This window comes from Elephantulus edwardii, unplaced genomic scaffold, assembly GCF_000299155.1.
Source record: "Elephantulus edwardii isolate Elephantulus edwardi_28Jun2011 unplaced genomic scaffold, EleEdw1.0 scaffold00001, whole genome shotgun sequence".
In the NCBI taxonomy this organism is placed as follows: domain Eukaryota; kingdom Metazoa; phylum Chordata; class Mammalia; order Macroscelidea; family Macroscelididae; genus Elephantulus; species Elephantulus edwardii.
The window spans coordinates 5,978,990-6,005,815 of record NW_006399751.1 but is presented as its reverse complement, the minus strand read 5'-3'; the positions used below and the strand labels follow the sequence as shown (position 1 = coordinate 6,005,815).

Genomic DNA, 26,826 nt, shown 5'->3' with positions numbered 1-26,826 from the left:
GGGAGGGCCTTAGGGACAGTGGGAGGGGCAGCCTGGCCAATGAGGGTGGCTAGGAATGACCAGAGAGGGGCACAGTCTCTGGGTTCAGTCCCGCCTTCTTTGCTTGGCGCCAGGAGAAACAGAGCTAGGGCAGCAGGCAGCCCAGAAGTATACAATGTTTTATTGAAAAAAGTCAGGCCTCTGCTTGGCCAGCTCCACTTGGCTTGGTTAGGTGGGGGTCACAGCCCACAGCAGCCTGAGCCAGGGCTTCCCGCAGGCAGGCTGGGCCAGACCCCCTCCTGTGCTGCCCTCTCTTCCTCTGATGATGACATCCAAACAATAAATATGCAATAAATAGTGCTTCTGGGCCAGGCTGGGCCCACTACCTTCAAACTCTTTATCAGCCCCCACCACTCTCTGCTGCTAGGATAGGTGTCCTGGGTGCAAGGTGGGAAAGGCTCCATGCCCCCCTGGGTGTCACAGGACCTCAGATCCATCGCTCGTGCCAAGCCAAGGCCCATCTCCATGGAGACCTAGCAAGCTGAGTACCAGGCAGGGCTGAGCATATTGAGGCTGGCAGACAGGTGCTGGGAGGGATCTGTTAAGTGGACAGCTCCACTCTAGGCCAAAGAGCTGCCCGAGGCTCAGGAATAGATGGTGATGACTTCGCGGCCACCACCACGCACCAGCAGTACCCGCTCTAGGCCCTCGGTCAGCACCTCCAAGAATTCCATGTCTGCAGAATATCAGGTCAAGGAGGCAGCACGGTGAGCAGGGTTCAGTGGGGTAGGAGGGGTATAGGCGAAGGGGTCTGCACATGCATCAGAATGAGGCAAGCTACTTTTCCACTCAGAGAGAGGAACACTTGGTCTAACCTCCCACTGCCCACATCTCCACAAAGGGATACAGTTCTCATCGCCCTCACTGTTCTTGGGTGGGCCGGGCATGTTCAGGAGGACCAAGCGGGCATCGTGGGAGCGTGCAACGATGACTTCATTGAGCTTAACGGCTGTGTGCATACGCCGTACATTGGACCGGTCCCTGCAAGTGACACAGCAGACCACTCTTAGTGAGTCTCACCCCACTTACAGAACTTAGCTGTCCCAACCCCCCTCCACTCCAAGACCCTCAGGTGGCTGGATCCCTTTAGTTTGCACTTACGGCTTAATGTGCACCAGCTCCCGGAAGTTGTCAGGGGCATGAATGTGGTCCCACAGCTCAGCTGCCATGTACTTGTCTCGGGTCCACGTCATCTGGATCTTGTCGGCCCCAGCTGCAGACTCATCCTCCTCGTCTGAGTAGAGGCTCTCCAGGCGCAGGGCTGAGTGACGGTCCTTGACCAGCTGGGCCTGGGGAGGATGCTGTGGCTAGAGGGAGGCCTGGCTGACCCCATGAGAATTCAAACTGGCTTGAATGGCCCTGGAGACAGTCATTCTGACACTCCTGATGATGTATCCACAGACCCAATCTTGTCCCCTGCCCCAGGCTAAAACCGAGTCCACTGACCTCTCGCTCCCGCTCGGTCTTGGTCAGTCTCATCTGCCGCAGCATTTGGGACCGCTGCTCCATCATCAGTGTCCGCTCATAGGTGTAGGCTGAGATGTCGCTGTTGTGCTGGGGGCAGAAGGGCCACATGAGGACTGGAAGGGAAGAGGTCAGTCCCCAATATAAACAGTGGGGAAGGGCCTCACCATTTCTACCACCTCAACCTCAGCCTCAAAGCGTAGGTGGTACAGGAAGACAGCCAGATCCTTCTTCATCTGGATGCTGTTGTCGTCCATCTGGGCCACTGTGAAAATGCGCATCCGGCACCTCCTCCACACCTGTTACAGCAGGGTAAGTGGGTGTGTGGCCGAACCCACCCGTCCCAGGGCCCGCCCGCCAGCCCGCCCGCCCGCACACCTTGTGCTGGCGCAGCAGGAAGGGCAGCAGCATGAGCATGCCGCCATCGTGCACGATCCACCACACGTCGATGTGGCCCTCCATGTAGCGCTCATGGTTGCTGGGGTAGAAGGCGATGTTCTTGGGCACAAGTAGGGCTAGGTGGGCGGCCGTGGTGCAGCGCACAGTGTCTGGGGGGAGGGGCTCTGCTCATTGCCGGCCTCTCACCTACCTGCCTCTGCCACTTCGCTTGGCCCCTGTCCCGTCCCACCAAGGCCCACCCAGCCCGGGCCCAAGCCCCGACGCACCAATAAATGTCTTCCAGGCACGTGGATCCTCACTCTGCCTCCAGCCGTAGGGCCAGCCCAGCACCACTGAGTTATGCCTCATGCCACCGAGGCCGCAAGACTGGATGAGATGAGCCAGCCCCTCACGCACCTTGCTGGCCACCACCACCTGACAGAAGCCCTTCACCTTCTCAATCTCCATCATGTTCTTGATTGTCTGTGAGAACACACTGGGGTCAGAAGGCAGGGCCACCAACTTCTCTGCCTGACTCCCTCCCAGAGCCCACTAAGGCATATAACAATTTAGGGGTGGGAGAGGGCGGCCAGCTGCCCACATGTGTTTCCAAGATGAGACAGCTGTACACTTTGCTGTATCTCTCAGTTGGCACCCATGCGGTCCACCAGACTAGCCAGGCTGGGCTATTCCCTTCCCTTCCCTGCCAGCAGGCCCTGCCCCCTGTAGCAAGCACCTGTTCCGCAGCCTGGGCCTCGCCATAGCTCTCCAAGAAGCTGCCCTGGATGACCGACCCGACAATGGTCAGGCCCTTCCCAGCCTTAAGCTGGGAGGCGAAGGTGAGGAGCCGGGGGTACTTCACATGGAGGTCTTCATCTAGCTTCAGCAGCACCAGCAGCTGGGGCCTGTGATGGCCAAATGGGGAGGTAGCCTGACAGCAGGGCCAGGTTTCCATCCTCCTCCTCATCCCACCTTGGATGAGTCCCACAGGTTTGGAAAGTATGGACCCAACGACTCAACAGACAAGTGGGTGCCCCGATGATCCCAAGATGGGAAATGTGGACTAGGAAGGGGAAGCAAGCCCCTCTTGACCCTCCCACTCTCAAGTCGGTCCTGACCAGTCTGAGTGTGAACTCACCGCCAGTTCTTTGTGTGAGGAGGCCCCTCCTCTAGCCGTAACAGCGCATAGCGGGCAGCACTCAGAGACAGGCCTCGGATCCCGTCACCCCACTCCTTCTCAGCCCTGCACATACCGCCACAGACAGTGAAGCCCTGCTCACACCAGGTATGTGTGTACATGTGTGTGTACATGGATGAGGACCAAGGCCCCGAGTCCCAGTTCCCCAGCTCCCATGCTGGCTGATGCTCCCCACCATGCACACCCTGTGACCCAACGTGGCACCCTCAGCGCTGTACACGTGCTAGGTGGCATCCAGATGACACCACTTTACTCACCCCTGGTATTCGATGTACTTGTAGATCATGCCTGCGATAAGCATGGCGACCAGAGCGTAGTACCAGGACGAGACGAACATCAGGGCCAGGCAGAGGCTCATGCCCAGGAAAGACAATGTCCTGGGCCGAGAGCAGGGGAGGCAAGATCAGGGCAAGATCCTTAGGTTCCAGGTCACAGTCCATCCTGTGCCGTGGAGGCCTTGTCACGTGCAAAGTCATAAGAGTGTGGGAGAAGCAGGCCACACACCACAGCCCTATAATCCTTCTCACCAGTATTGTACCAACAGCAGTCACTGCCCAGGAAATTCAAACCCTGTCCAGAAAGGGGTTCCTGGTCCTCACAATCTCTTGAGATGCTGGACCTGGCTCACCCCAGGTGCTCTGACCAGCGGCACTCACCAGTGATAGTACTTAAACCGGGGCCGCCAGTTGGGGGTCCGCAGGAGTGTCTGCACAGCACAAGCCAAGTTGACAAACAGGTAACACATCAGGAAGAACCTGCAGCACAGGGAGGTGGCCGGCACTGAGCAGCTTTCTGGGCAGTCAGGGGACCCAGTGTCCCTGCCCTCCTGGCTCAGGCTCTCAGCAGTCATGAGGCAGACTGAGTTCAAGAGAGTCCACTCCTCCCTGGACTGGATGGAGGACCCACAGGGAAGGTGGCTTTGGAGCCAAGTGTCAGCAGGCAGAAGTGGGGTCAGGGCTGCAGACAGGGCAATGAGTGTTGAGGTGGACAAGGACAGCTCAGAGAAACAGGATGGGGCTGACTCCTGCAGGCTGGCTACGGCTGGGGGCTCCTGGGAGCTTTCAGCTCTGCAGGCTGAGCGAATGGCATAATAAAGGAGCAGCATCTGCGATGGAACCATATGTACAAAGAGGCACGCGAGTGAACCCCAACATGGACAGACGTGAGGATCCCAACGTGTGCAGAGGTGACCTGCTCTTCCTCAGGAGCTCCCAGACATACTACTACCATCACGCCCAAGGACTAGCAGAGACTCAAATGCCCAGCTCATTCTAGAACTTTCTAACTAATGAACTTCTTTTCCTGACTGAAGAGGGTAGGTCAAGCCCTGCCAGGCAAACATTCCTAAACCAAACTAGCACATCTCCTAGCTGTGCCCTCAGCACCAGAGCCACGGGGAGATGCCAGGGCCTTGGGGGGAAGGGTACTAAGGGTGCCCTTCCCAAGACCATTCCTGTGAGGGAGGATGGCAGCAGGGTCCACCCACCCAGCCCCTCCCTGCCCTGGCCAGCTCACATGGATAGAATGGGAGCCACCATGTCCAGGGAGGCGATGAGAATGCCTAGTTCGGCGATGAGAGCTGTCAGGAGGAGTGCCCACGTCGGTTCACCATTTACTTTACTGTGCCCAAATACCTGTGTGTGGGGGACCAGCAGGTCAGTCAGGGAAAAATCTGTCCTAGAACCTCATTCTGCATCTTAGGCCACGAGTCACTGGCTGGCCACAACCACCCCTAGGTCCCTCTTACATGGCAAAGGCTAAATCTACTCCCACAGCTATCAAATCTTCCCTGTCCCCCACCTCTCTAGAGCCCCTTGCATGGAATAGCCAGACAGCCACAAAGATTCTGGGTGTCAACATCAGGGTCAGGGCTGTTCTCAGCTCCTCCACAGGGAGTAACTACAGTTCTAGGCAAGATATGCCCTTCCATCTGTCCAACCTCTCACCTGGCTAGCAAGGGCCAGGAGTGCCTGGGCTATGGGAGCGTAGAAGGGCTCACCCGGAGGAATGGGATGATGTTGTCCTTGGCGATGGCCTGCAGCAGACGAGGTGCCCCAGTGAGGCTCTGAAGGCCAGCACCGCAAGTTGAGAAGAAGGAGCCGATGACAATGACCCAGGGTGAAGGCCAGGCCAGTGTGCCCACCACCAGATTCCTCCTGACACCGTCACCATACCTGCAGGGGCCAGGCTCAGGCCAAGCTTGTGTAAGGAGCGCCCCCCACCCCAAATCCCAGAAGGAGGGATGTCAGGGATCAGGAAAACAAAGCTCTGGACCTTCAGTAGAGCAGGCCAGGCTCTAGGCCCCTATTCTAGCCCCTTCCACCCTGAGTCCAGCTCTGCTATCACCATCCTTTCAGGAACAAAAGTCTTGTAGTGGCCTGACACCCCTGGTGGGACAGAATATTGGTGGCAACCAGTAATCTGAAGCCACATATGTGCATGTGGGAGTGATTGGGCAGGCAAAATCCACCACCACCAAGAGGGGCCCAGAGCACTCACTTGTCCCGGAGAACCACGCCCTCAATGCAGGCACCAAACAGAATCACAGTGCTAAAGTCTGTGTTTGTGTCAAGGGAAGGTAGCACCTCTTTCACCCCCACCATGCAACCCACAACCCACTTGTCCAAACCTTAGCTGGCACTCAGCTGGGTCCACTCTACCCGAGGAGGTTAGTGTATTGAAGTTCAGGCTCGTGCCTCCTGCCCTGCTCCAGGCCCAAAAAGGATACACACGAGGGAGGTTGTAACAATGGCTAGAATGGTCCCCACTGGAATGGACTTCTGAGCATCACGGAGGTCCCCAGAGCGGTTTGAGCCAGCCATAATACCTACAAAAACAGATGAGACTCCCTCAGCAACACCCCAGGAGTGGGGCCGGAGCTGGGCAGGTAGGCACAAGGAGCTCACCTGTCACGGAGGGGAAGAAGATGCCAACGAGCACGGTGAAGGACGTGGCGATGTCGGCCACCACGTACAGGGCCAGGTTCTCCTTCAGGCCAGGGTCGTCTGTGGAGGGCAGCCCTTGCTTCTCCACGACCTCGTCTTTCTCCAGGTAAGTGCTCCACAAGTTTTCTGCAGGGGTGATAATGTCATCACCACACTCAGCCCCAGTTCCCCAGGAAGTGTGGTGCAACACAACCAGAGGCAAAGGATGCAGGGAGATTTAGAGACTCAAGTAAGTGGATACAGTCCACCAACAACAGGGTCAACCACAAGACTGACCTAGACGCAGGGGAAGAAGTTTGATATCAAAGGTGACTGAACCGCCACCTGCCACAGTGCCACCAGTGCCTGCCTCCTAGACAGAGGCCCTTTGTGTCTCTTGTGGGAACATACCCAGGAAGCATCAGGGGCTGCCAGAGTTTTCTGGGGGCTGCTGTGGGCCTGGGACAGAGGCCAGATGGGCTTTGCTTACCCAAAACCCAGCCTCCAAGAGCCAGGCTGAGCGGGCACCACTGGGCTGGGAAGGCAGCCAACCCTGTCCCTCATTCCCAAGCTGGTCTCACAAGGACAGCTCTGTGCTCTGCTCTGCTTCCATGGTCATCCCCTGCCTTCTGTTTGGCCACTTGGCTCAGGGCAGGATGGAAGGGAGGACACACCTTGGAGAACACTAGCAGCTGCACTGAGGATGCCCGGGATCTCAGTCACGTTGTTGAACAGGAAGTAGGGGTCACAGGAGTCAGTGGTGAGGTTGGGGCCATGGCAGAAGAGGCTTGTGAGCTGGGTGGCCACTGTCTCATTGTTCACAATGGCTGTCTTGGCACAGATATCAAACTGGTCCCGGGACAGGGTCCTGTTGCCCAGCATGCACACTCTACAAGGGACAGAGGTATCAGCACTCCTGCGTCCTCCAGCACCCAGGGCACCGAAGGCTGACCTGCTGAGCAGGAGGCTGTATTCCTGGGCTACTTACGGAAACTCAGGAGGGTCAAAAATAGACTTGATGCCCCCTGCGTAGATGGAGACGATAGAGATGATCACACAGGCCAGGAAGAGTGAGGCAAACTTGTTCACGTATTTGACACCAACAAACACCACCAGCGTCATAAAGGTCAGGAAGATGGTCCCATACACCCGCATATTGTTCAAGGTGGCGCTCGGTGTGTCATGAGCGCCTGTTGGGTAAAATATAGCGGCTGGTGGGGCAATATAGGTCTGAAACAAGAAGTGGAGAAAAAGTGTCTGATCTTGTGATCTGGAGAGCGAAACTTGTTTATTTTGGTTTCTTTTTAAAGAGAGTAAAAGAGTATCTTTAAAAAGCCAGCCGGGGTGGGGAGGAGATTGTGTACCAATGAGGGAGTTTTTCTTTTGCTTTTCAAGGAGAGGAGCAAACGGGGGGGGGGGGGGGGGGGTTGTGCGGGGAGAAGGGTGCAACAATGAATGAATGGAATCCCAAAATCTCTGTAGATGTTCATTGAAATGAAAAATAAACAACCTAAATTTTAAAAAAAAAGCCAGTCAGAAGACCACACACTGTACAATCCCATTTATACAAAATGTAAAGAACAACTAAACCCTTAGGGATGAAGAGGCAGTTGCCAGCGGCTGGAGGGAAAGTAGAGAAAAAGTATTGCTAGTGGGGACGAGGTTTCCTTTTGGAGTGATAACAATGTTCTATATGTGACTGTGATGATGGTAGACTAGCTTTATGAATATACTAACACCACTGAATTCTAAACTGTTAACAACTTCATCTTACTTGGATCCACAATCAATACATTTGGTACCAGCGGTCAGGAATCTTTCCAAATTGTTGAAGAGCAATGAAGTTAGTTTGAGGACTAAGGTGTGCCTGAGTCAGGCCATGGTCATTCAGATCACCTGCTATGCATCTGAGAGCTGGACAATGAATAAGGATGACAGAAGAACTGATGCCTTTGAACGTGTGGTGCTGTAGAAAAGTACTGAATATCACATGGACTATCAAAAGAACAAACAGGTATGTCCTGGAGAAGTTACAGCCACAGTGCTCCTTGGAGACAAAGATGGTAAAACTTTATCTCACATACTTTGGTCATGTTGCTAGGAGAGGCTATTCCTTGGAGAAGGACATCATGCTTGGAAAGGTGGAAGGCATGGCAAAAGAGAGAAAGACCCTCAGCCAGGTGGACTGACAAAATGACAACGGCTCGATTGTGAGGATGGCACATGATAGGACAGAGTTCAGGTCTGTGATTCACAGGGTTGTTCTGAGTCATTCTTGACTCCATGGCACCTAACAACAATGGCAATGGGTGAAGTGTGTCTGAGCAAAGCGTTTAAGAAAGAAAAATGGCTCCATTCATAGGAGCCGACCTGAAAGAGCTCTTTATAAGTCAAAACTGCAACAATGTTAGCAACAAAATAATAACAGTATTGGAGTATCACTCCAAGGAATGGATAAATAAATAAGAAAAAGAGCACATTTTTTCTTATGTCAGAATTCCAAATAACTGACAGAGGAATGTGACAGGAAAAACAAAGCCACTCTCTACCTCCTCGCCCACTGGCTGAGGTTCTAAGATGCTAGTGGGGTTCAGGGAGGGGGTTCTGACCTCCGGATCAGGTGCTGTTACTGCTCGTCCTGACTTAGGGGTAAGGAGCAGCAGTGTGAAAAGCTCTGGAATGGAGCCCTAAGGGGACAAACCCAGGTAGAATCCAAAGAGAACCAGGTCACAGTCTCTGCATCATTACCTGACCAGTAGGAAGAGAGGTAAAGGGGACAATGAGAGCCCAGGGAGACACTACCCACCCTTTGGGTGGGGAGCATAGAGCCAGAGGCAATGCTCTGAGCGACCCCTGGGGGGGAGTTCCACCACCTGGTCCTCTGCATGAAGCAAGGTCCCTGCTCTCACATTTCCTGTTTGTTTGTTTTTCCTAATCTCTACATTCCTTCTTCAGTTCAGTGTTCCTGAATGGCTGAGGTCATGCCCAGGAGGACAAGATTAGGGGTTTAGGGGAAATTGCCAGGAGCCAGGCCTCTTCCCTGAGTGCGCCAAGCTGATGGGACTTGAAAGGGTGGCTGACTAGAGCAAAGAGCTTCCTCCCTTGAGGAGCTGCCCACATGCTAACCTCCAGGCGCTGCACAGCAAAGCACAGCAATTCGAACCTGGGCCTTTGGGGAAAGGACTCTTCAGATGTGACTGGAGATGGTCATGGCTCAGTCTTACTTACCAGCAAAATCTCAATGGCTCCCAGAATGTACATGGCTGCTGCGAATGTCGTTCCCAGGTAGAAACACAGGCCCACGGCGCCTCCAAACTCTGGCCCCAGCGAACGGGAGATCATGAAATAGGAGCCCCCAGCTACAGCAGAGAAAACATTTACAGGTTGAGGCTGGTCCTTCAGAAAGGACTCCCTCTGACAAGTCCTCACAAACACCAGAGAGTCAGGGACTCCTTTTTCCATTTACAGAGGAGCAGAGGGGCTTGGGAGATTTGCCAAAGTTGCACGGTTAGTAACTCCAGGCTGGGTTGGGCCCCATTCCCATCTGACTCCAGTGCCCAGCATGGGGTGGTAAAATGACGCTGTTCCTGAGGCAGCCCAGGCTGTGACTGAGGGGATCCGTGCACTTGAGCCAGGCCTGCAGCCTACACCGACCAGGTGCATCTTAACTTAGTATTCTTTTGCCAGGCTGAACCTCTCCACTCAGGGGAGGGTAATGACTTTTCAGTCTTTGTTCCCAGGCCCCAGCACAGGGCCTGCCAGCAGGTCAATGTCCACAGCGATCCCTTCATCCTGAATCTGGTTCCACAGGGTCTAACATAAATGGTAAGACTGACAAAGTCAGCATGAGTTCAGGGCCCCTGTTACCAGCCACATCTCAGGCTGATAAGACCTTTCCTGTGAGAAATATGATGAAGATTTTTAAAGTGATCAAAAAATTCTAAAAAGGTCAAGCCATCTGATGCTGTAATCCTACTGAAGACACTCCCCCAAGATAAATGCCAGGTACTTCAACAGAGTTCTGGGTTCAAAGGTGTACATGATGATAATTTTTATAATAGTGGAAAAAATGGATTCCAAAAAGCAGAGAAAAATCATGTAAATTTGGCTGTATCTTATGGAGAATCTTGCCAAAATACCCAAACCATATTTAATATTTGATAGTCCCCACCAATTTAAATAAGTTTATTTATACATACCAGCTAATACTTTGTAAACATAAAGACCAAAAAGCTAATAGTAATTAGTTCAGGGTGGTGGGCTTATGCATTCCTTCAATTTTCCCTTCCATATTTTCTGTGTGTATGTGTGTATGCTATTGAATCAGTTCTGACTGGTATAGGAAGATACTGTCCCTCCTTCTCCAGCGGAGCATCTGGTGGATTTGAACCATGCGCCTTTGGGATTACAGCACAGCTTCCTGCCACTAAGTCACTAGAAATCCCTCCTTTTCAAACCATTTTATGGTAACACACATTTTCTTTTTTGTGTTTCTTTTACGATTTAGAACGAAACAAAGCAAATACATCGGCAGTCTCAAATTTTGTCAAGCAGCAATGATCTTAATGCTGTGGGAAGTGAGGACGGGATCCCACCAGAGGACTCCTGGGAGAGGAGGAGGGTTTCCAAGATGTCATGCAAATTCTGGCCCCCATTCTCTCCCCAGACTTGGGCAGCGCTAACCTACCTGGTACTACACCATTGGTGGCAATCGCACTCATGGAGATCGCTGTCAACAGGGTCTGTGGAAAGGAGGTGAGCAGCTCAGTCGGGCGGCAGGGAGAAGGGGGTCCTCTGCGGGACTGTCATGGCCAGTGCTTGCCCGCCACCATCCTGCCCCCAGGCCGGAAACTCACACAGCAGCAGCAGATGAAGACAATGAGAAGGGACTGCAGCACCCCAGCTGTGCCCACCATCCACGTCAGCCGAAGGAAGAGGATAACCCCGAAGATATTCTGCAGGCAGGGCAGGTACACCCCCATGAGGGTGCCCATGCTGGGCGCCTGTGTGGACAAGAGGGGAGGAGGGCCACTGAGCACCAGAGCAGCCTGGACAGACCGTGGAGAGATGGCCTGATCGCTCAGTACCCACCTCCAGGCTTAGAGCCCAGGGACAAGGTGAGGAGGCACCCCAAATGGGGCTCTGGGGAGCATAGGAGGTGAGCGGCAACTATAGTATCTACAGTGACTTTCATGTTTGAAAACAGTTCAAGACTGGGGAGGGCTAAACCCTGTTTTTTTTTTCAAAACCCTGCATGGGAGCTTTACTCCTCTCACGTCAGGCTGCCCTTTTTTTGTTTAAGGGGAAGGGGGCTCCAACTTGGGTTGTCCTGTCTTGGATCCGCAACTTCTCACCCAGCAGGCTCTCTATCACTCAAGTCAGAGCTCAAGTCATCCCTGGCCTGCCTCTCTCTAAGCCTGACTCCAGCGGAGGTGGCACCACACACGGATTTTTGTGCTGCCTGACATCAGCCGGCCTCGCCTCAGCCTTCTTCATTACACTTGGGGCATCTGGGTTGTGCACTCCATCTGTCTGTCAAATTCCATACTCCAGTCCACTCGGCTGCCATACTGGGTCTTGGAAAACTAAGTGTGACTTTATCTTATCTGTTGCAAACCTTTTACTTCCTTACTTCCTCCTATAATCCAGTGTGGTCCAGACTCCTGGGTTTGAGCCACGGGATCTGATCCAAGACTCTCCTTGGTGACCCCTGCCCTTACGACAATGGGGTCATCAGACTTTTGCACCGGGCATGTCCTGGTTTCTACCAGCGAGAATGAGCCCTGCCTAGCAAACTCCTCTGCGGCCTGTCAGACTCAGTTTCTTACCTGCTCTAGGAAGTTCCCTTGGACTGTCCTAGGCAGATTCAGTGCTCCCTCGTGCATTGTCTCAGCATCTGAAATACCTGTCCCAGTGATCGCTACAGGTCCTGGTAACTGACTGTTCATGGGTATGTCTCATCAACACACAGGGGCTAACCTGGCTTCGGCACTATCCTAGCACTGGCAGGTTTTGCGGGTAAGGGGTCCAAAATGTACATCTGAATAGTGAGTGGCTCTGAAAGCCCCTTTAGGAAAATTTGGCAGCGAGGAGAGACTCAGACAGCAGAGTCACTGAGAAAAGACTGATGCATGGATCTTGGAAGGCCTAAGGGCCTAGGAATTCAAGTTCAGGGCAGAACAAAAGCCAGTGAGGAGGTAGAGGCAGAGGCTAAGAGCAGAGCCAGAGCTGTCACCTTCAAACAGAGTGCTGCCAATGTCGTCCTGGGACGTAACAATATTCACTGGGGTCCACTCTGTGACCACAGGAATGCACACTTGAACCTGGATCTGTGTACCTCTGAAGGATCTTGAGAGACCCTTGGAGGACCTGGACAGGAATGGATGGTCCCTCCAACTATCCTGTCCAGTGCAGGTGACAGACGTACCTCATCTGGACATCTGAGCCCTTGTCAGAAACCCTGGACCACCACCAAAGACTGGTGACCAGGGATCCCAGGTCCACCCCCACCCCAAGCTGAGTCACTCCTTGGAAAAGGGCAATGTGGGAAAAGGCAGGGCCGGAAATGCCTTCTGAATCCCCAAATAACCTCTGGCAGTCTCAGAAGGTCAGCAGGCCAGAGGCAGAGAAGCCTGGTTTGGCTGGAGATCCACCCTTCCTGTGTCAAGTCTTTCTTCTCTGGGGCCCCTGTTCACACCCACTCTGTGTGGGACCACAGCTCAGGAGCCCAAACTCGCCAGTCCCTGTCGGCTCATTCAGGTCACTTCTTCCTCCATGGAAAACTTGCTGGAGTCAGAAGCTCAGCCACCCCCTTCCAGCCTTACACGAGCCAGGAAAGCTGAACAGTTAAGCTGTGGCTAGATCCCAGCATCCCACAGATTCTCCGTTAGGCCAGGTCCCTCCCCAGCTTCCTGCCAATCCAGGCGTCCTTCCACTGTTTCTACTGACATTTGCACTACACTCCCTTAGTGCTTTCCCACTGTCAGCCACCAGCTGCCTGGACTTGGCCTTGAGGGACAAAGAGAAAACTTTGACCTAAGGGTCCTGCCATCCACTGCGAAAGACGCTTTCCAAAAACAAAAGGAAACAGCCGCATAAGGAGTCTTGTGGCAGCTGCGGCAGCGGGGAGAGGATAACCCCCCTGAAGGCTTCGATGGGGACCTACTGGAAAGAGGGCGTTCTCTATAATCCAAAGCCTGGAACATGCCAACAAAACCACAACCAGCTGGTGAGGGTGGGAAAAGCCTGTGAGACCTCAGTACCAAGCATTGGCTTCCCTCTCTGAAGTATAGGCTGGTTTGGTTTGTCCTTCAAAAGGCCAGGGTTCATTTCAGGCTCTCTCTGTCCTGCCCAACAAGACACAAGTCTCAAGAGCAGATCTGAGACAGGGTCTTGTTTTATCCCAAAAGTGTTCCTCTCGCCCATATGCACCTCCACTAAGAATACCACAGCCAGTGCTGGGCCTAAGCTCCTTCCTAACACACCTGCTTCCAAACCTCCGGGAGTTAGTCAGTGGGAAAGAGAATGTCTTTGCTTTAAAGCTGGAAACATGGGGGAAAAGAACCCAACCCTAAGTTAAAGTTAGGAGCTGAGTTGAGTGCAGTGTCTTTCTGAAGAAAAATGAAGACTGCAGGGCCAGAGGCCTGGATGGTGATCTAACAATGAAATCAGGAGGAGGCTGGAGGTCAAGGGACAGTGTCCTGTTCCTATCACACACACATATGCCCCTCTACTCTGAGCTATTTAGGGAATCAGCCAGTGGAGCCTTGGGCCAGAACTCTGGGACACACAACCTCTCACAAACACCTAGCTCTAAAAGCAGCACCCTAAATCCACCCTGATGTGACGCTGGTGACCTGCCATTAGACATAGTTTCATGTCTCACGGTCCATAAATCCATCCCTCTGTGTGATGCATCGGTCTCACCTAGCTGAGCCACTTTAGATAAGTACTTAACATTCCTGACATTCAATTTCCCCATCTGTAAAACAGAGATGCCAAAAGCAAAACTATGAAGAAGATATGAGGACTCAGACTCATTGCTTATCAGAATGGCTGTGAGGGTTGAAGGGCAGCTGTCACTCTGTCATTCCTGAGGGCTTCACTGGCCTTTGCTCCTCAAGGAGCTCTTCGCCAATTAAAGTCTTCTGGAGTGCAAAACATGAGTGCTCTCCCTCTGTGCTCACACCAACACTCACATCCCCAGAAGCACCCAAGACTCTGTGTGTGTGTGTGTGTGTGGGGGGGGGGTCCTGCCATTCTGTGATGTCCAGTATCTGTCCTCCCTGGGGTGGGCCATCTGCTGGCCCTGACAGCTCACCTTGGCTGCTCTCCGGCGGGTGGCCTCTCCACTCTCAGCTTCCTCATGCTCCTTGGCGCCCTGCGTGAGGTTGGTGTAGCTGACGAGTTTGCCCAGGAGAGATGACACCTTTGGGCGGATGTCCAGTTCTTCCTGTGAAAAGAGCCATAGCACAAGTTGGAAATGGGCCAACCTTGCACCAGACTACCTGTGTGTAGCCAGTAGCCCTAGCCCTGGCTCCAAGCCAAGCCCTGAGGCAGGCTTGGGCCTACTCCCAGCCCTTGCCTGGGGAAGCCCAAGCTAGGCAACTGAACTAGTTAGTGTGGGCAGCACACCCCAGCACAAAGCACTCGAGGCCCAACCCAATGGCTGCTTCCCTCTGCCCCACCTTGGTTGCAATCACTGCCAGCCCATTAGTGAAAACTGCCTGCCTCAGGGGAGAGCGGGCAGGGCAGCGCTGGCAGACAGCATACTTAATCCTTGATACCTGCCTGACTGCTTTGCCACCTCCAGGCTATGACTGGGCTGTCCAGTCTCACCTCTACACTCAATACTCACACAGAAAAGCTCACCTCACTAATCCCAGAGGACTGAGGAAGACAAATAGGGAATGTCCAGGACAACTGAATGTCCACCTCCTATCTGCCCAAACCTAATCTTCTTGGATGGTCTCCTCAGGTTCCAACAGCTGCTATCCCAGGCTCCAGTCCCTGCTAGAAACCCAGCCCAATTCTGGGATTGGATCCCGGCTCCCAGCTCCTCTTATGGGTCAGGTCAGTGTCTTCATTATGGAATCTTTTTGCTTCCCCAGATCAGGAGGCCTCCCTCAAGCTCAGGCTCTGCAACTCCCAGCCCTGACTACTTTCCTTGCTCTGTGCTGTGCCTCTACCTGCCTCCCAGCCATAATTAGCCTTTTTTTTTGTCTGTTAGCTCCCTCTGTTCCTATACCCAAGGGAGAAGCTGGACTGGAGTAAGAAGCAAAGATGCAGACCCTCTAGGGCATTTGGAAAGTGAGACACTTTCAGGACTTCAATGGGGTGGCTGGATGTGTGGATTAGGGTTCAAGGGTTTAAATCATGTCTTAACTGCAAGGTTCACTTCTGAGCGTTATAGTCTTTTAAAAAGGACAAAAATCAACATTCAGTCACACATTGCAGAGTCTTTTTTTTTTCCTTTTCTTTTCCCTGCCTCTTTTTAAACAGTCCCTCCGTAAGGACTATCCACTTAGCTTTGTATCCAAAGATGAAATTTGTAGGTGAAAGGAGTTAGCCTTAGTTACAAACTCGTTAATTTCAGGGTCGAAAATATGGAACGCTTCACAAGTTTGGGTGTCATCCTTGCGCAGGGGCCATGCTAATCTTCTGTATTGTTCCAATTTTAGTATATGTGCTGCCGAAGCGAGCACGCAGTCTTTTTAGGCACGAGAAAAAAAGTACAGCCTCAGTAGGCCGAACAAGCCTCAGTGAATAAGACCAGATGGCACTACAAGAGCAAACCAGGAAAGCCAGAGTCCACAGAAGACAAAAGAACATGAACTGGCAGCAGAACTACAAGTAAATGGAAGACAGGACATTCTGAGGTGTGAATCCTGAGGGAGTGGTCACCTTGCTCAGGGTGGCAGAGGTCAAGGGTGAGGACCCCTGGGGATGAAATGTAGGTGGAGCTGTGAGTAGACTCAGAGGAAGGAGTTTCAGTTCAAAAGTCCAAGGAAACCACCACCTGGCTGCCAAGGAGCAGGGCAGACAAGGGGAGACTGGAGGAGTTGTTGAGATCTAGGACGCACAACCTCTCGCTTTCCAGCCTGTTTGCTTAGCGAAGGTGTGAGTCCTGACAGGCCACTCACTGCCTGCCAACCTGCAGCCCGACCAGCTCCTCATCATCTACCTCAAACAGTGCCAGGTTCCTGTCGTAGTAGTCACTTCCTCTGGAAGACTCCAAGGGGCAAAGGAAAGGACTGATCTCTCTGTGGTTGCCATGACCTGTGGAGAGAAAGGGACCATATCCTTGTTAGCTCAGCAGGCCAGTCTCTAAAACGTCATCTCCGTGTAGGATTCAGGAGGCCCACGTGACCAGGCTCGGCCGGGTTTCCCCCTCGCATCGTGATCACTTCACGGAAGAGCCAGAGTCATCGCTGGAGCAATCAATGACCAAAACTCTACAGGATGCCTGCGGGAGGCCCAGCCACCCGGGCACAAGTGAAATTAAGGGGCATGGCCCGCCGGGAGGGGCGGGACCAAATCGTGGTCCACTCTAAGGAGTCCCTCCTGTCCTCTTCCAGGCTAGTCTAGAATACCCAATATTCTGGGTTTCAAATCCTCAAAGTTCTCCCATGTGCGGCTCTCCAGGAAAATCAAGCGGCATAAGGTCCCTTCCGCCGCCATGGCCGGCGGGCGTCCCATCATGCACCTCGGAGCATCCTGGAGCAGGTAGCCAGGTGCATGCTGGGAAGCCGGGCAAGCACAGACTGTCAGTGGGTGCAACGAGTTAGGGGTCTTTGGCAAAGGATGGGCAGGGAGGGTACTGGACTGCTCGGCACACCTTGGAAGGGGTCGGGTAGTGGGGACTACTGGCAGGAGCTTCCTTGACTACTTGCCCTAGACCAGCTTTGTGCGGCTGGCCGAACACACCATTTGCCCATCCCAAGCCCAGCATCAGACTGATTAGATGCCCAGGTACTAAGGAAACATTGCAGAAATGGGCCTGGTACACCTTTTTCTAAGTCCATCTCTTCCCACCAGTGCTGGCTACTTTTTCTGGCTACTCTTCTGTTTTTTGTTTCTTGTGAATTTTGGTATGTTACCATCCCCACTTTGCATCAAGTATGCCAAAGAAACCAAGTATTCCTTTTCTAGATGCTAAGAAGTTTCTCCTCCCACCCAAGGACTCAGGACAAGTAGGAAGCAAACATCTTTCTAAGAAACCACCTTGACTTTGATGGCAGCTAGTGTGGCAGCAGTGCTGACAAGATAAATGGTGATGGACGTGTCATCACCAGTTCAGACTGGTGGTGTGACTGGACCATGTGTTGGTCCAGTAGTGTTATATGAGAGCTATCAATCTTTTCTGTATAAATTGGCCATAACTCATTCCTTGTTTGCAGCTGAGAATGCTGACTCGAGTTACTCCATCTGATACGTTCTCCTGGCATGGTTATGAGATTTCACTTGTCTCTCTACTAGCTAATGACCAGTAGGAGATGCGTGGTAGACTTTCCCCCCTTTTACCTGACAAGTAACTGTGCCTCTGACAATTCCCAATGCAAGTTTTCCAGGGCAAAAACCACTCTCTTTCTCATGTGTAACAGTAAGTACTTCAGCATCACCCAGCCTCCTGGACTAGTTAAGTCGGCCAAGCATTGAAGTCCTATGTTTGAGAGCTGCATATAGATCAATGTTAATGAACAGTGGGCAAAGGTGGAAGTCAAGCTAGAAAGGGAGGCCACGACACCATGATAAAGCTTGTTGGGGGTAGCATTCATCAGACACCCTATGATATCTGTTATTCCCTCAATATTTCCTGAGGGTATGGAGGAGTGACAAGAAAAATTTGGAAATTCAGTCATCCTGCCTATTCCACTGATGGTCTCTCAGTAAGAGGCTTTGGAAAAGTACCCATGAATTTTCATGACAAAAAAAGTATCTTTCCTGAAGAAGTCTGATATCTCATTTTGTCAGAAAAATGGCAGCTATAGGACTCATCTTCCTTCTCTTTCTGCCTAGGCTGCCAGGAATCTCCAAGCTAAATTTATTCAGTAGCCACAATCACCACCGTCTCATTTCAGAGTCCTTGCCCTCTTCCTCTGCACGGATTCTGATCTGACAGTTTCTTTGGAGGAGGCACTTTTGTTGAGTACTTCTTCTGATCTTTTTGTGAAAAGTAGGCTGGAAGAAAATGGTAAACTGTTCTAAACTTACACACTACACAGTGTGCTCCACGACTGCTGCTTTTTCTCTGAGCACAAAAGGGCTGCCTGTAGATGGTACTCCAAGACCCTGCCAATCCTTTGTTCCTTCTGCCATGACTAGTGGATGCTCTAGTCCTCACACAACACTCCAAGTAGATATCCCTTACTCTCTTTCAGTAGCAAGGGCTCAAGAGGTTCAGAGGCAAAAGTCACACAGTTAAAATGGGCCAGACCGAGGTGAGGTCAGAGCTTCAATCTCTGCTCCAATTCTATGCCCCCTGAGCATCCTTCCCAGGGTGTACCTCTAAGGTGTGACAACAGCCTTAAATGCAGATAGAGTGTCTGGGAGATGCAGTCTGGCCAGTGTCCCACGTTCCCAGGGCTCTCGGTGCTCACCTGGTTAGAAGCCTGGCTTGGATTCCTGAAGTACCTCCTGTCTCCTGTGGACCTAGGGCAAACTATATTCCCTGTGCTGACTTGGTTTCCTCTTAATAAGAGTCCCTTCCAACTGTCTAGGTGCATCATAAAAAGGACAAGACAGACACCCAGAAGCATTCCCTGGGGTCTCTCAAAACTTAGTCCATGGATTATAGGGATTTGGCAGGGGTCTGTATGGGCAGTGGCTGGATGTCTGCCCTCAGCTTCAGGTTGCCTGGTAAGGCCTAAGCTATTAATAAAATCCCAAGGCAGGTCTGGGCATGCTTGCTCAGCTGAAGCTATTCAGATCCCACCGGAGACCCTCCTCACCTCCCCCAGGGAACCTTTGCTTGGAGGCTGCCTGTATGGTATATGTGTTCCCTCAGCACTGGTGACTGTATGTGCTACAGGTGGTCAAGTGACCCTCCTAATCCTTGGGCACAAGAGATCGATCTGTCTGGGGGCTCCTTTGAGACCTTCCGCTACCGCCACATGCTGGAATGGAGCAGGACGACTAGATCCACAGGCCCTTTTGAATCTAGATTCAGGCACCAATCTCAGATCCCCAGGAGACAGACTTTAGACTCATTGTTTTTGTATCCCCCCCAACTCTTTGCAGTCCCCACTAATCATGTTCAGAATCACTCACCAGGTCGCAGAGGGTCCCCCATCCTACCGCCAAGGTCCAGCTGAGAAGGAGTAAGAGGCGGAAGGGGGGTAGTAGGTGGAGCTGGCCCAGCCTAGAAGGATCAGCCAATGTGGTTGGGTCCTCACAGTCACCCTGAGGGGCCAAGGCGGGGCTAGTTTTGACAGCAGAGGCAGAGTCTAAGGATGCAGTCTAGCCTCTGGTGAAGAAGGCCTCCCAGGATAGATAAGGGAATGCAGAGGGCTTCCTCTGATCCTTTGGACAAGGCTAGAGCCAGGTGAAGGCATAAGGGCTCATGCCACTGCCCTGTGACATTTCCACACAGGTCCTTCACTATCCTGGCATCATCCTCCATCAGGTCTCACATTGGTCATCACCCACAGATGGCATCAAACACCTTAGCCACGGACACAAGTCATTGTAACAGCCAAATCGAGAGGCAGGACAAGACCACATCATCTAATATGTTACCAACACGGGTTTCCATCATGATCAGTAAATGATATCACCGTATTTGTCATCATTGATAATGATCTTGCAGGAAAGTGACCCTGAGAATGCGCTGACCCTCCACCCTGCAGCTTCACACCTGCGCTAGCACAATCACAATGCACATGGCGATACACATACCCCATTATAATTAAGGGTGAGTGTCTGGGGACAGTGCCGCAGGTGCCTACTTCCTAGGGCAGGAGGTGGGGAAAGGGGCACAGGCAGCACCTGGAGGGAGGAGGAGCCCCGTCTGCTTCTCTAGCTTAGAGTGTGTTTCTTGTCCATTCATCACCACTCCACTCCACCTCCCAGAGCAAATTACTTAACTGCTGAAAATCTCTGTCCTTTCCTTGTCAAGTGTGAGTAAAAGGATCTATCCCATGGGGGCGGTTCGCAGTTTAAACGAGTTAATTCATGTAAAGCGCCTAAGCAAGGCGGGCCCTGGAGGTACTCTGCAGACTCCCACTGTACCTACAGCTACAAGGCGGGGCAGCGAGCCTCAAAACACCCACCACCGACCTGATTAGCACGCCCTATTTGGCGGCCTGGCCAGAGGGCAGGAAAGCTCAGAAAGGGGGAGGGGAGAGGAGAACAGGGTGGCTTTAGGGACAGTGACGCTGATCACAAATGGGAGCGGAAGCGAGACGATATGAACTCGATTCTCAGCAAGAGATGGGTTTGGGGGGCTGGCCCTCCGCTGGGTTCCAGCCAGGAGCAGCTGATGAAGGGGGCCTTGCGCTGTTTGTGTGCTCAGCGGCCCTGGCTTCCCCTCGGCGGCCACGTCTGCAGCCCCCGCCCGCGGCTCGCAGGGAGGAGCTGGGGTGGGGAGGGCGGCCCGGCCGTGGCCTCCGGGGGCCGAGGAAAAGCGTGTCGGAGCGCGCGAAACTGGAGTTGGCGACGGCGGCGCGGAAGAATAAGACGAGTTGGGCCCGCATCGACGTGCGCCCGCGGGGTCAGTGTGCGCTTGTGTCCGAGCGTGGCCCGCGCCCCTACCCCGCCACGGCCCCGCAGGGCGCGCCCTCACCGTCCGAGTCGTCCCGCTCGGCGCGCTCCCCGTAGTCCACCCAACTGAGACCCTCGAGGTTGTCGTAGTCGCCGCGCCGCGGCCCGTCCACCGGCACCACGGTGAAGTGAGGCATCGCGCGCGCGCTGCCCCGCTGCCCCGGCCGCTGGCCCGCTTGTCCCCACCGCCCCGGGCCCGCGCGCCCCGCCCGCGCGCATTCCTCCCCGCTGCGCTCACTTCCTCCGGGCCGCCCCTCGGAGGCGGGGGAGCGGGAGGGGCTCGTGCTGGCTCCTCCCCGAGGGGGGTCCCAGATGGGGAGAAGCCCCCCCACCTCGCGTGAGTACCACTGTAGGGGCCAGGCCCTGGGGGGAAGGGCGGATTCCTGTGTGACCTTGAGTTGGGGTCTGCACTCTGGTTCTCCGATGCGATGCTGGTAAAAATGAGGAAACGCACTCTCACCCCTTGGGACTGAGGGCCCCGCGGGATGCACGGGGTGCCCTGGCTACCAGCCTGGGAAACTCCCGGTGACCTTTTGGAGAAAGATCATCTTGAATACCCTCTGCCCATCTCCATCATCGTCTGAAGCCAGGCGCTGACCGCAAAGTCCCGTCCCTGCCCCTCACGCCCGGCTGTAGCCGCCTTTCGGTTCTGAGGTGGCTGGGAGTCCCCGGGGCCACAGAAGACAAGTAAAAACTCTTCGTCTGTAGTGCAAGCGCACAGAAGTTGGGGATGTGAGTCCCTAGGGACGCCTCCTTCATAGGCTGCTGCTGCTTTGTGAGCAAGAACTCCCATCGAGCCACTCTCCTTGGACCGTACACTGATGCTGTAGCTAAATTCCTTCATTTTAATGCTTTTACTGTCTCCGGGGAGGGATGGGAGGAGTGCGGCAGCTGTCCTTTACCCCAAATCGTTACTTAGCTGCTCCTAACTTGTGTCTCTTTCACTTTCTCTCCACTGCTTCAGACAACTCGATCCAGTTGTTTTGACTTTAGCAACATTATCTTCTTGGGCTGCTTTTTCCTCTATCGGAAAGCCTAGGCCCATTTTCTTTGTCTATATCCCTTTACTTCCCCCTTTTGACTCAGGCTTTGGAATCCCAGAATGTTATCTTCCTAGCTGAACCCCAAACGCTGTGCCCTTTGCCCGTTGTCTCCTCCCACCCCTCAGCTCTAGGTGAGAATCAGAGTTACTGGCCCTTGCGGGGGACCCCAGCTAACCGCCATTCTCATCCTTATCCAACAGCCATCGGGTGGGCGGGTTCCAGCGACTCAACCACCTGCCCCTCACGTCACCACAGCCCCAGTCAGCCCCGGGACCTTCCCTGCCTGTGTCAATTTCTTCTGAAGGAAAGGCTCAAGTTTTTTTAAATAAAGAATAAATAGATCCCTTTTTGGCCCTCCTTGTCACTCTGAAAAAGTACGCCATAGCTTCTTTTTTTTTCAGCCTCACAGTTTCTAATCTCATACTCATATATGACTTCTCTCCTCAAGGAAGGTCAGGTCTTGAGGTGACTTGAAGGTGTGTGGGAGATAGGCTACCAGCCCAACTTCCTCACACCGCTGATGGGCCAAGTAACTGGTACCATCATGGGAAATAAACTTACAAAGAAAGAAGGGGAGAAACACCATCTAAAGAGTTCAGATTATAGCAGGAGAATAACTAGAACACCCAGATGAAAAATTAAAAACTAGTTCACTAAGTATTAGAATATTTAAAAACACACACAACTCTATTGCTGTTGGAATCTCTAGCAGATTTCATAGGCTGTATGGGACCTCTCCAGAGTACTGAGAAGCAACGATGTCAATCTAGAGACCAAGGTGCACGTGATCCAGGCCATAGTCTTTGCAATTGTTTGTTCTGCATCAGAAAGCTGGACAATGACTAAGGATGATAGAAAAAGAATCGATGCCTTTGAGCTGTGGTGCTAGACAAGAGTATTGAATATACCATGGACTGCCAGGAGAACAAACAGGTTCATCCTAGAGAGGGTGAAACCAGGCTGCTCCTTGGTGGCAAGGATTTCGAGGCTTCATCTGACATTCTTAGGGCATGTTGCAAGCAGGGACCAATCCTTGGAGAGGGACATCATGCTTGGAAGGGTGAGGGATGGCGCAAGAGAGAAAGACCCTCAATGAGATGGATTGATTCAGTGACAGGGGTCATGGGGGTAGGACAGAGCAGGTTTCAGGGTTGCTGAGTTGCAAGTGACTCCATGGCACATAACAACAACAAGGGCATGAAAGGAGACTGCCTATCTTTCTCCTTTCAAGTTACTAGTGGATTCCAACCGCCAGAGGCGTGGCCTTTGGCTTAGTAACACAACTCCCCATGAAAGATAAGGAAGGGAGAAAGGAGAATATTAACTATGTGCAAAAAAGCATAGACAAGCACAAGGGGGTGGGGAAAGCGCAAGGAAAAATGTAAGGCGTGAAAAATTTGTCTTTAGTCACCTATTCAAGGATCCATAACAAGTCACCCAAAATGTAATAGCGTAAAACACCAATCAACAAAAGCATTCTCTTTGTTCAATGGGAACAGCTCTTCTCTACATGGCAACAACTGGGGTCGAAGGAATCATTTAAGATGATTCATTCACAAGACTAACGAGTTATTACTGGCTATAGGCTAGTAGTTCAACTGAGGCTGTGGTGTGGGCCAGGGACCTAGCGACCTCTACAAATAGCCAGGTCCAGGAGCTTCTTGACAGCTGTTTGACGCAGTGGCTGGGTTCCATGAGGAAGCATCCTAAACAGAGTGAATAAAAAAATGAAACTTGTTTTGGCTGAGTTGATTACTATTACTCACACAAGAAACTAATAACTGGGTTTTCTAAGCTGTAAATCACATGGGAGGAGATTGCCCAGCTTTCTCCTGTAGAGCCACTGGTGGATTCAAACTGCCAGAGAGGATTAGCCAGAGAGGGCCCCCAACTCTCTGTGGACTGAGCCATCAGAGCCCTCTTTTCCTACACACAGGGACTGTAAACGCAGGGTCGATTCCCAAGCAGAAACAGACTAATACATCTTTTCCTCTCAGGTGGCTGTTGGATTCCAACTGGCAACTTTTCAATGAACAGCTTAGTGCTTTAATTGTGGTGTCAACAGGGCTTCATTAGGGAGTTGAATAGAGAAATCGGGAATGTTTAGGTTTTGAAGGAAATGTTTTCATTTGCAGCCTCACAGTCCATAGAGGTCAAGCCGGTGGCTGTCATCTATCTCCCTTGAGTATTAACTTTTGGAGTGTTACCTTTGCAACATGACCTTGGGAGACAAAGCCCTTGGTCCAGAAACTCTGACCTGCAAACATAGTTGAAAATCTGGGCATGTGGCTCTCTGCACGGTCTCTGCCCTGGAAGCCCCTTTGTCCATGGCAGATGGGATGCCTGTCACTTGTTGGAAACATCAGCTGCTAGAGGCTGTTAAGTCAGTTCCAGTTCAAAGTGACCCTGTGCATAACAGAAGTAGATACTGCTGCCTGGTCCTCAGATGAAGTGTCCTTGTCTTTGCCCCTAACGTCATGCTCCTGCTGCCATCAAGCTGATTCCAAATCATGGTGATTCTTCTTCAGGGTTTTCAAGGTTGTAGATAGGTTAGTTGTTCTTCAGCAAAATTGTATAAATCATCTTGGTTTTTCATTCAATTATTCATACACATTTTATTTTGGGACATTAATTACATTGGCTACTGTAATCAACCAATTAATTACAATGTGTGATCAACCTCTAATTTTATATTGCTTTTGTCTTCACCCAATTTATCTGTTAATTAATTTTGCTTCTTTCTCCCTCTCCTCCCATCCTGGTAACCATCCAACAATGATTCTGTGTATAAGCCTTTCCTTAGCTTTTTATAATAGTTGTGCTATAATTGTCCATTTGTGTCTAACTTATGGCATTCACACATTTCCTCTAGATTTATCTAGTTGTGCAGTGTTTCATAAATTCTTTGTTGTACTTTAGCATTTCACAATACTCCATTGTATGAACGTACCATAGTTTCTTAAGCCATTTGCCCACTGACTGATGCATACTTGGACTGTTTCCATCTCTTTGCTGTTTTAAGTATTGTTACAATAATCCTGCATATTTATCAGTTCATGTCTCAACCTTTATTTCTTTAGGATAGATGTCTAGTAGTACGACTGCTGGATTAAATGTATTTCTTTTTTTCTTTCTTTTTTAATTGATATTTTAATGAAAGTTTACAGAAAACTTGGATTTCCATTCATTCATTGTTCGTTTTAGAAGATTGCCCCTGTTTCTCCAATGGAATATCTGGTGGCATTCATTGTTTTAAATGGTATTTCTATTCACAATTTTCTAAGGAAGTGCCAAACTCTTTTCTTTAGTGGTTGCACTATGAGTGCATGAATTCTGATCTCTCTACACCCTCATCAGCATTTATTGTTTGCTATTCTATTGAACTTTGCTATTGTTGAGTCTTGTGGAAGAAAGATGGACAATTTCCCCTCACGTGATTTACAGACTCTGAAAGCCAGCAGGAAGGTCAGTTCCCATTCAATACTCCATAACAATAATAACTGTTGAGTCATAGTCACCTCGATGGCACATACTACTGTTTCCAGGGTAAGATGATATCTCATTGCTGTTTTAATATGCAACTGTCCCATAGCTAATGAGTCTTCCTCCAAACCTGATGCCACATTCTTCTTCATACAGTCTAGCTGCTTGAATGATTTGTTCAGCATATAGACTGAATAGATATGGAGAAAAGATACAACTTTGACACACACATTTCATGATTTTAAACTATGCAGTGAGGGTTCCTTTGTTATGTTTGGACAACTTCTTGGTCTAGGTATGGATTTAGATGAACAAAATTAAGTGTTCTGGAATTCCCACACTTACTAATATTAGCCATAATTTGTTAGGATCCAAATAGTCAAATACTTTTGCATAGTCAATAAAATATAAATAAACATATTCTTTGCTTTCAGCCAACATCCATCTGACATCAGTAATGATTCCCTCATTCTATAGCTTCTTCTGAATCCGGCATGAATTTCTGGCAGTTCCCTGTCAATGTACTGTTCTAGCCATTTAAAATATTCTTCAGCAAGTTTTACTTACATGTGATATTAATGTTACTGTTCAGTAGTTTCCACATTCTTTTGGATCACCTTTTTTTGGGAATAGGCAAATATGAATCTCTTCCGGTCGCTTGGCCAGGTAGCTGTCTTTCACATTTCTTGGCATAGTCTAGCAAGAATATTAAAGGCTGAATCTGTTCACTGAAACATGTCAATTGGTATTCCATCAATTCCTAGGGTCTTATTTTTTACCAATCCCTTCAGTGAAGTTTTAATTTCTTCCTTTGTTACCACTGGGTCTTGATCAGATAATATTTCCTGAAATGTTTCAGTATCAACTAATACTTTTTGATATAGTGATTCTGTGTCATCAATAATCTATATTATGCAAATAACACAATCTTGCTTGCTGGAAGTAAAGAGTACTTGAAATACCTGCTTCAGAAGATCAAAGACTACAGCCTTCAGTATGGATTACATCTCAGTATCAAGAAAGCAACAATCCTTACCAATGGACAGAAATATTATGGTAGATGGAGAAAATATCGGAGTTGTCAATTATTTCATATTTCTTGGAACTACAATCAATCCCCATGGTAACAGCCATCAAGAAATAAAAAGACAGGGAACTCTGATGGCCTAGTGGCAAGAAGCTGGGCTGTAATCCTGAAGGTGTACAGTTTGAACCCACCAGATGCTCCACTGGAGAAGGAGGGGCAATCTTCCCCTGTGCCAGTCAGATCCAATTTGACAGTACACAAGGAAAAAAAAAGGGACATGTTACATTGGAAAATTCTGCTATCACAGACCTTTCCAAAGTTTAAAAGAGAAAAGATATAACTTTAAAGACTACAGTGTGTCTGATCCAAACCATGGTCTTTTCAATTACTTTCTATGAATCTGAAAATTGAACAAAGAACAAAGATGATGCAAGAAGAATTGATACCTTTGAATTGTGGTGTTGGAGAAGAGTACTGAACATTCCATGGGCTACCAAAAGAACAAACAAG

The 26,826-nt window shown here is 51.0% G+C and overlaps 1 protein-coding gene across 4 annotated transcripts; it reads right to left on the bottom strand.

Moving 5' to 3' along the window:
* Nucleotides 1-590: 590 nt before the first annotated feature.
* Nucleotides 591-21,016, bottom strand: SLC12A4 (solute carrier family 12 (potassium/chloride transporter), member 4). 4 transcript variants are annotated; one of them, XM_006878671.1, is made up of 24 exons: nt 20,786-21,016; nt 16,187-16,281; nt 14,324-14,455; nt 10,860-11,006; nt 10,691-10,745; nt 9,232-9,362; nt 6,992-7,233; nt 6,678-6,892; nt 5,986-6,150; nt 5,808-5,906; nt 5,579-5,636; nt 5,079-5,253; nt 4,595-4,713; nt 3,736-3,834; nt 3,337-3,456; nt 3,020-3,124; nt 2,618-2,786; nt 2,169-2,364; nt 1,882-2,051; nt 1,671-1,802; nt 1,486-1,593; nt 1,141-1,328; nt 887-1,020; nt 591-715 (listed from the first exon to the last, which is right to left on the bottom strand). In XM_006878671.1, the coding sequence occupies exons 1-24, from the start codon at nt 20,898-20,900 to the stop codon at nt 624-626; spliced, it is 3,261 nt and encodes a 1,086-aa protein (XP_006878733.1). In that variant the 5' UTR covers nt 20,901-21,016; the 3' UTR covers nt 591-623. The 4 variants fall into 4 exon arrangements, with proteins under 4 accessions (XP_006878733.1, XP_006878734.1, XP_006878736.1 ...); XM_006878672.1 differs by having other exon boundaries at nt 20,780-20,900; XM_006878674.1 differs by lacking the exon at nt 20,786-21,016 and adding an exon at nt 19,273-19,303.
* Nucleotides 21,017-26,826: the final 5,810 nt, after the last annotated feature.

Coding starts and splice junctions, on each gene's coding strand:
- SLC12A4 (XM_006878672.1), bottom strand. CDS start 20,900: ATGCCTCACTTCACCGTGGTGCCGGTGGACGGGCCGCGGCGCGGCGAC. Junction 11,007..14,323: donor CCCGCCGGAGAGCAGCCAAG/GTGAGCTGTCAG, acceptor TTGTCCACACAG/GCGCCCAGCATGGGCACCCT. Junction 3,457..3,735: donor CGGTTTAAGTACTATCACTG/GTGAGTGCCGCT, acceptor CTCTCGGCCCAG/GACATTGTCTTTCCTGGGCA.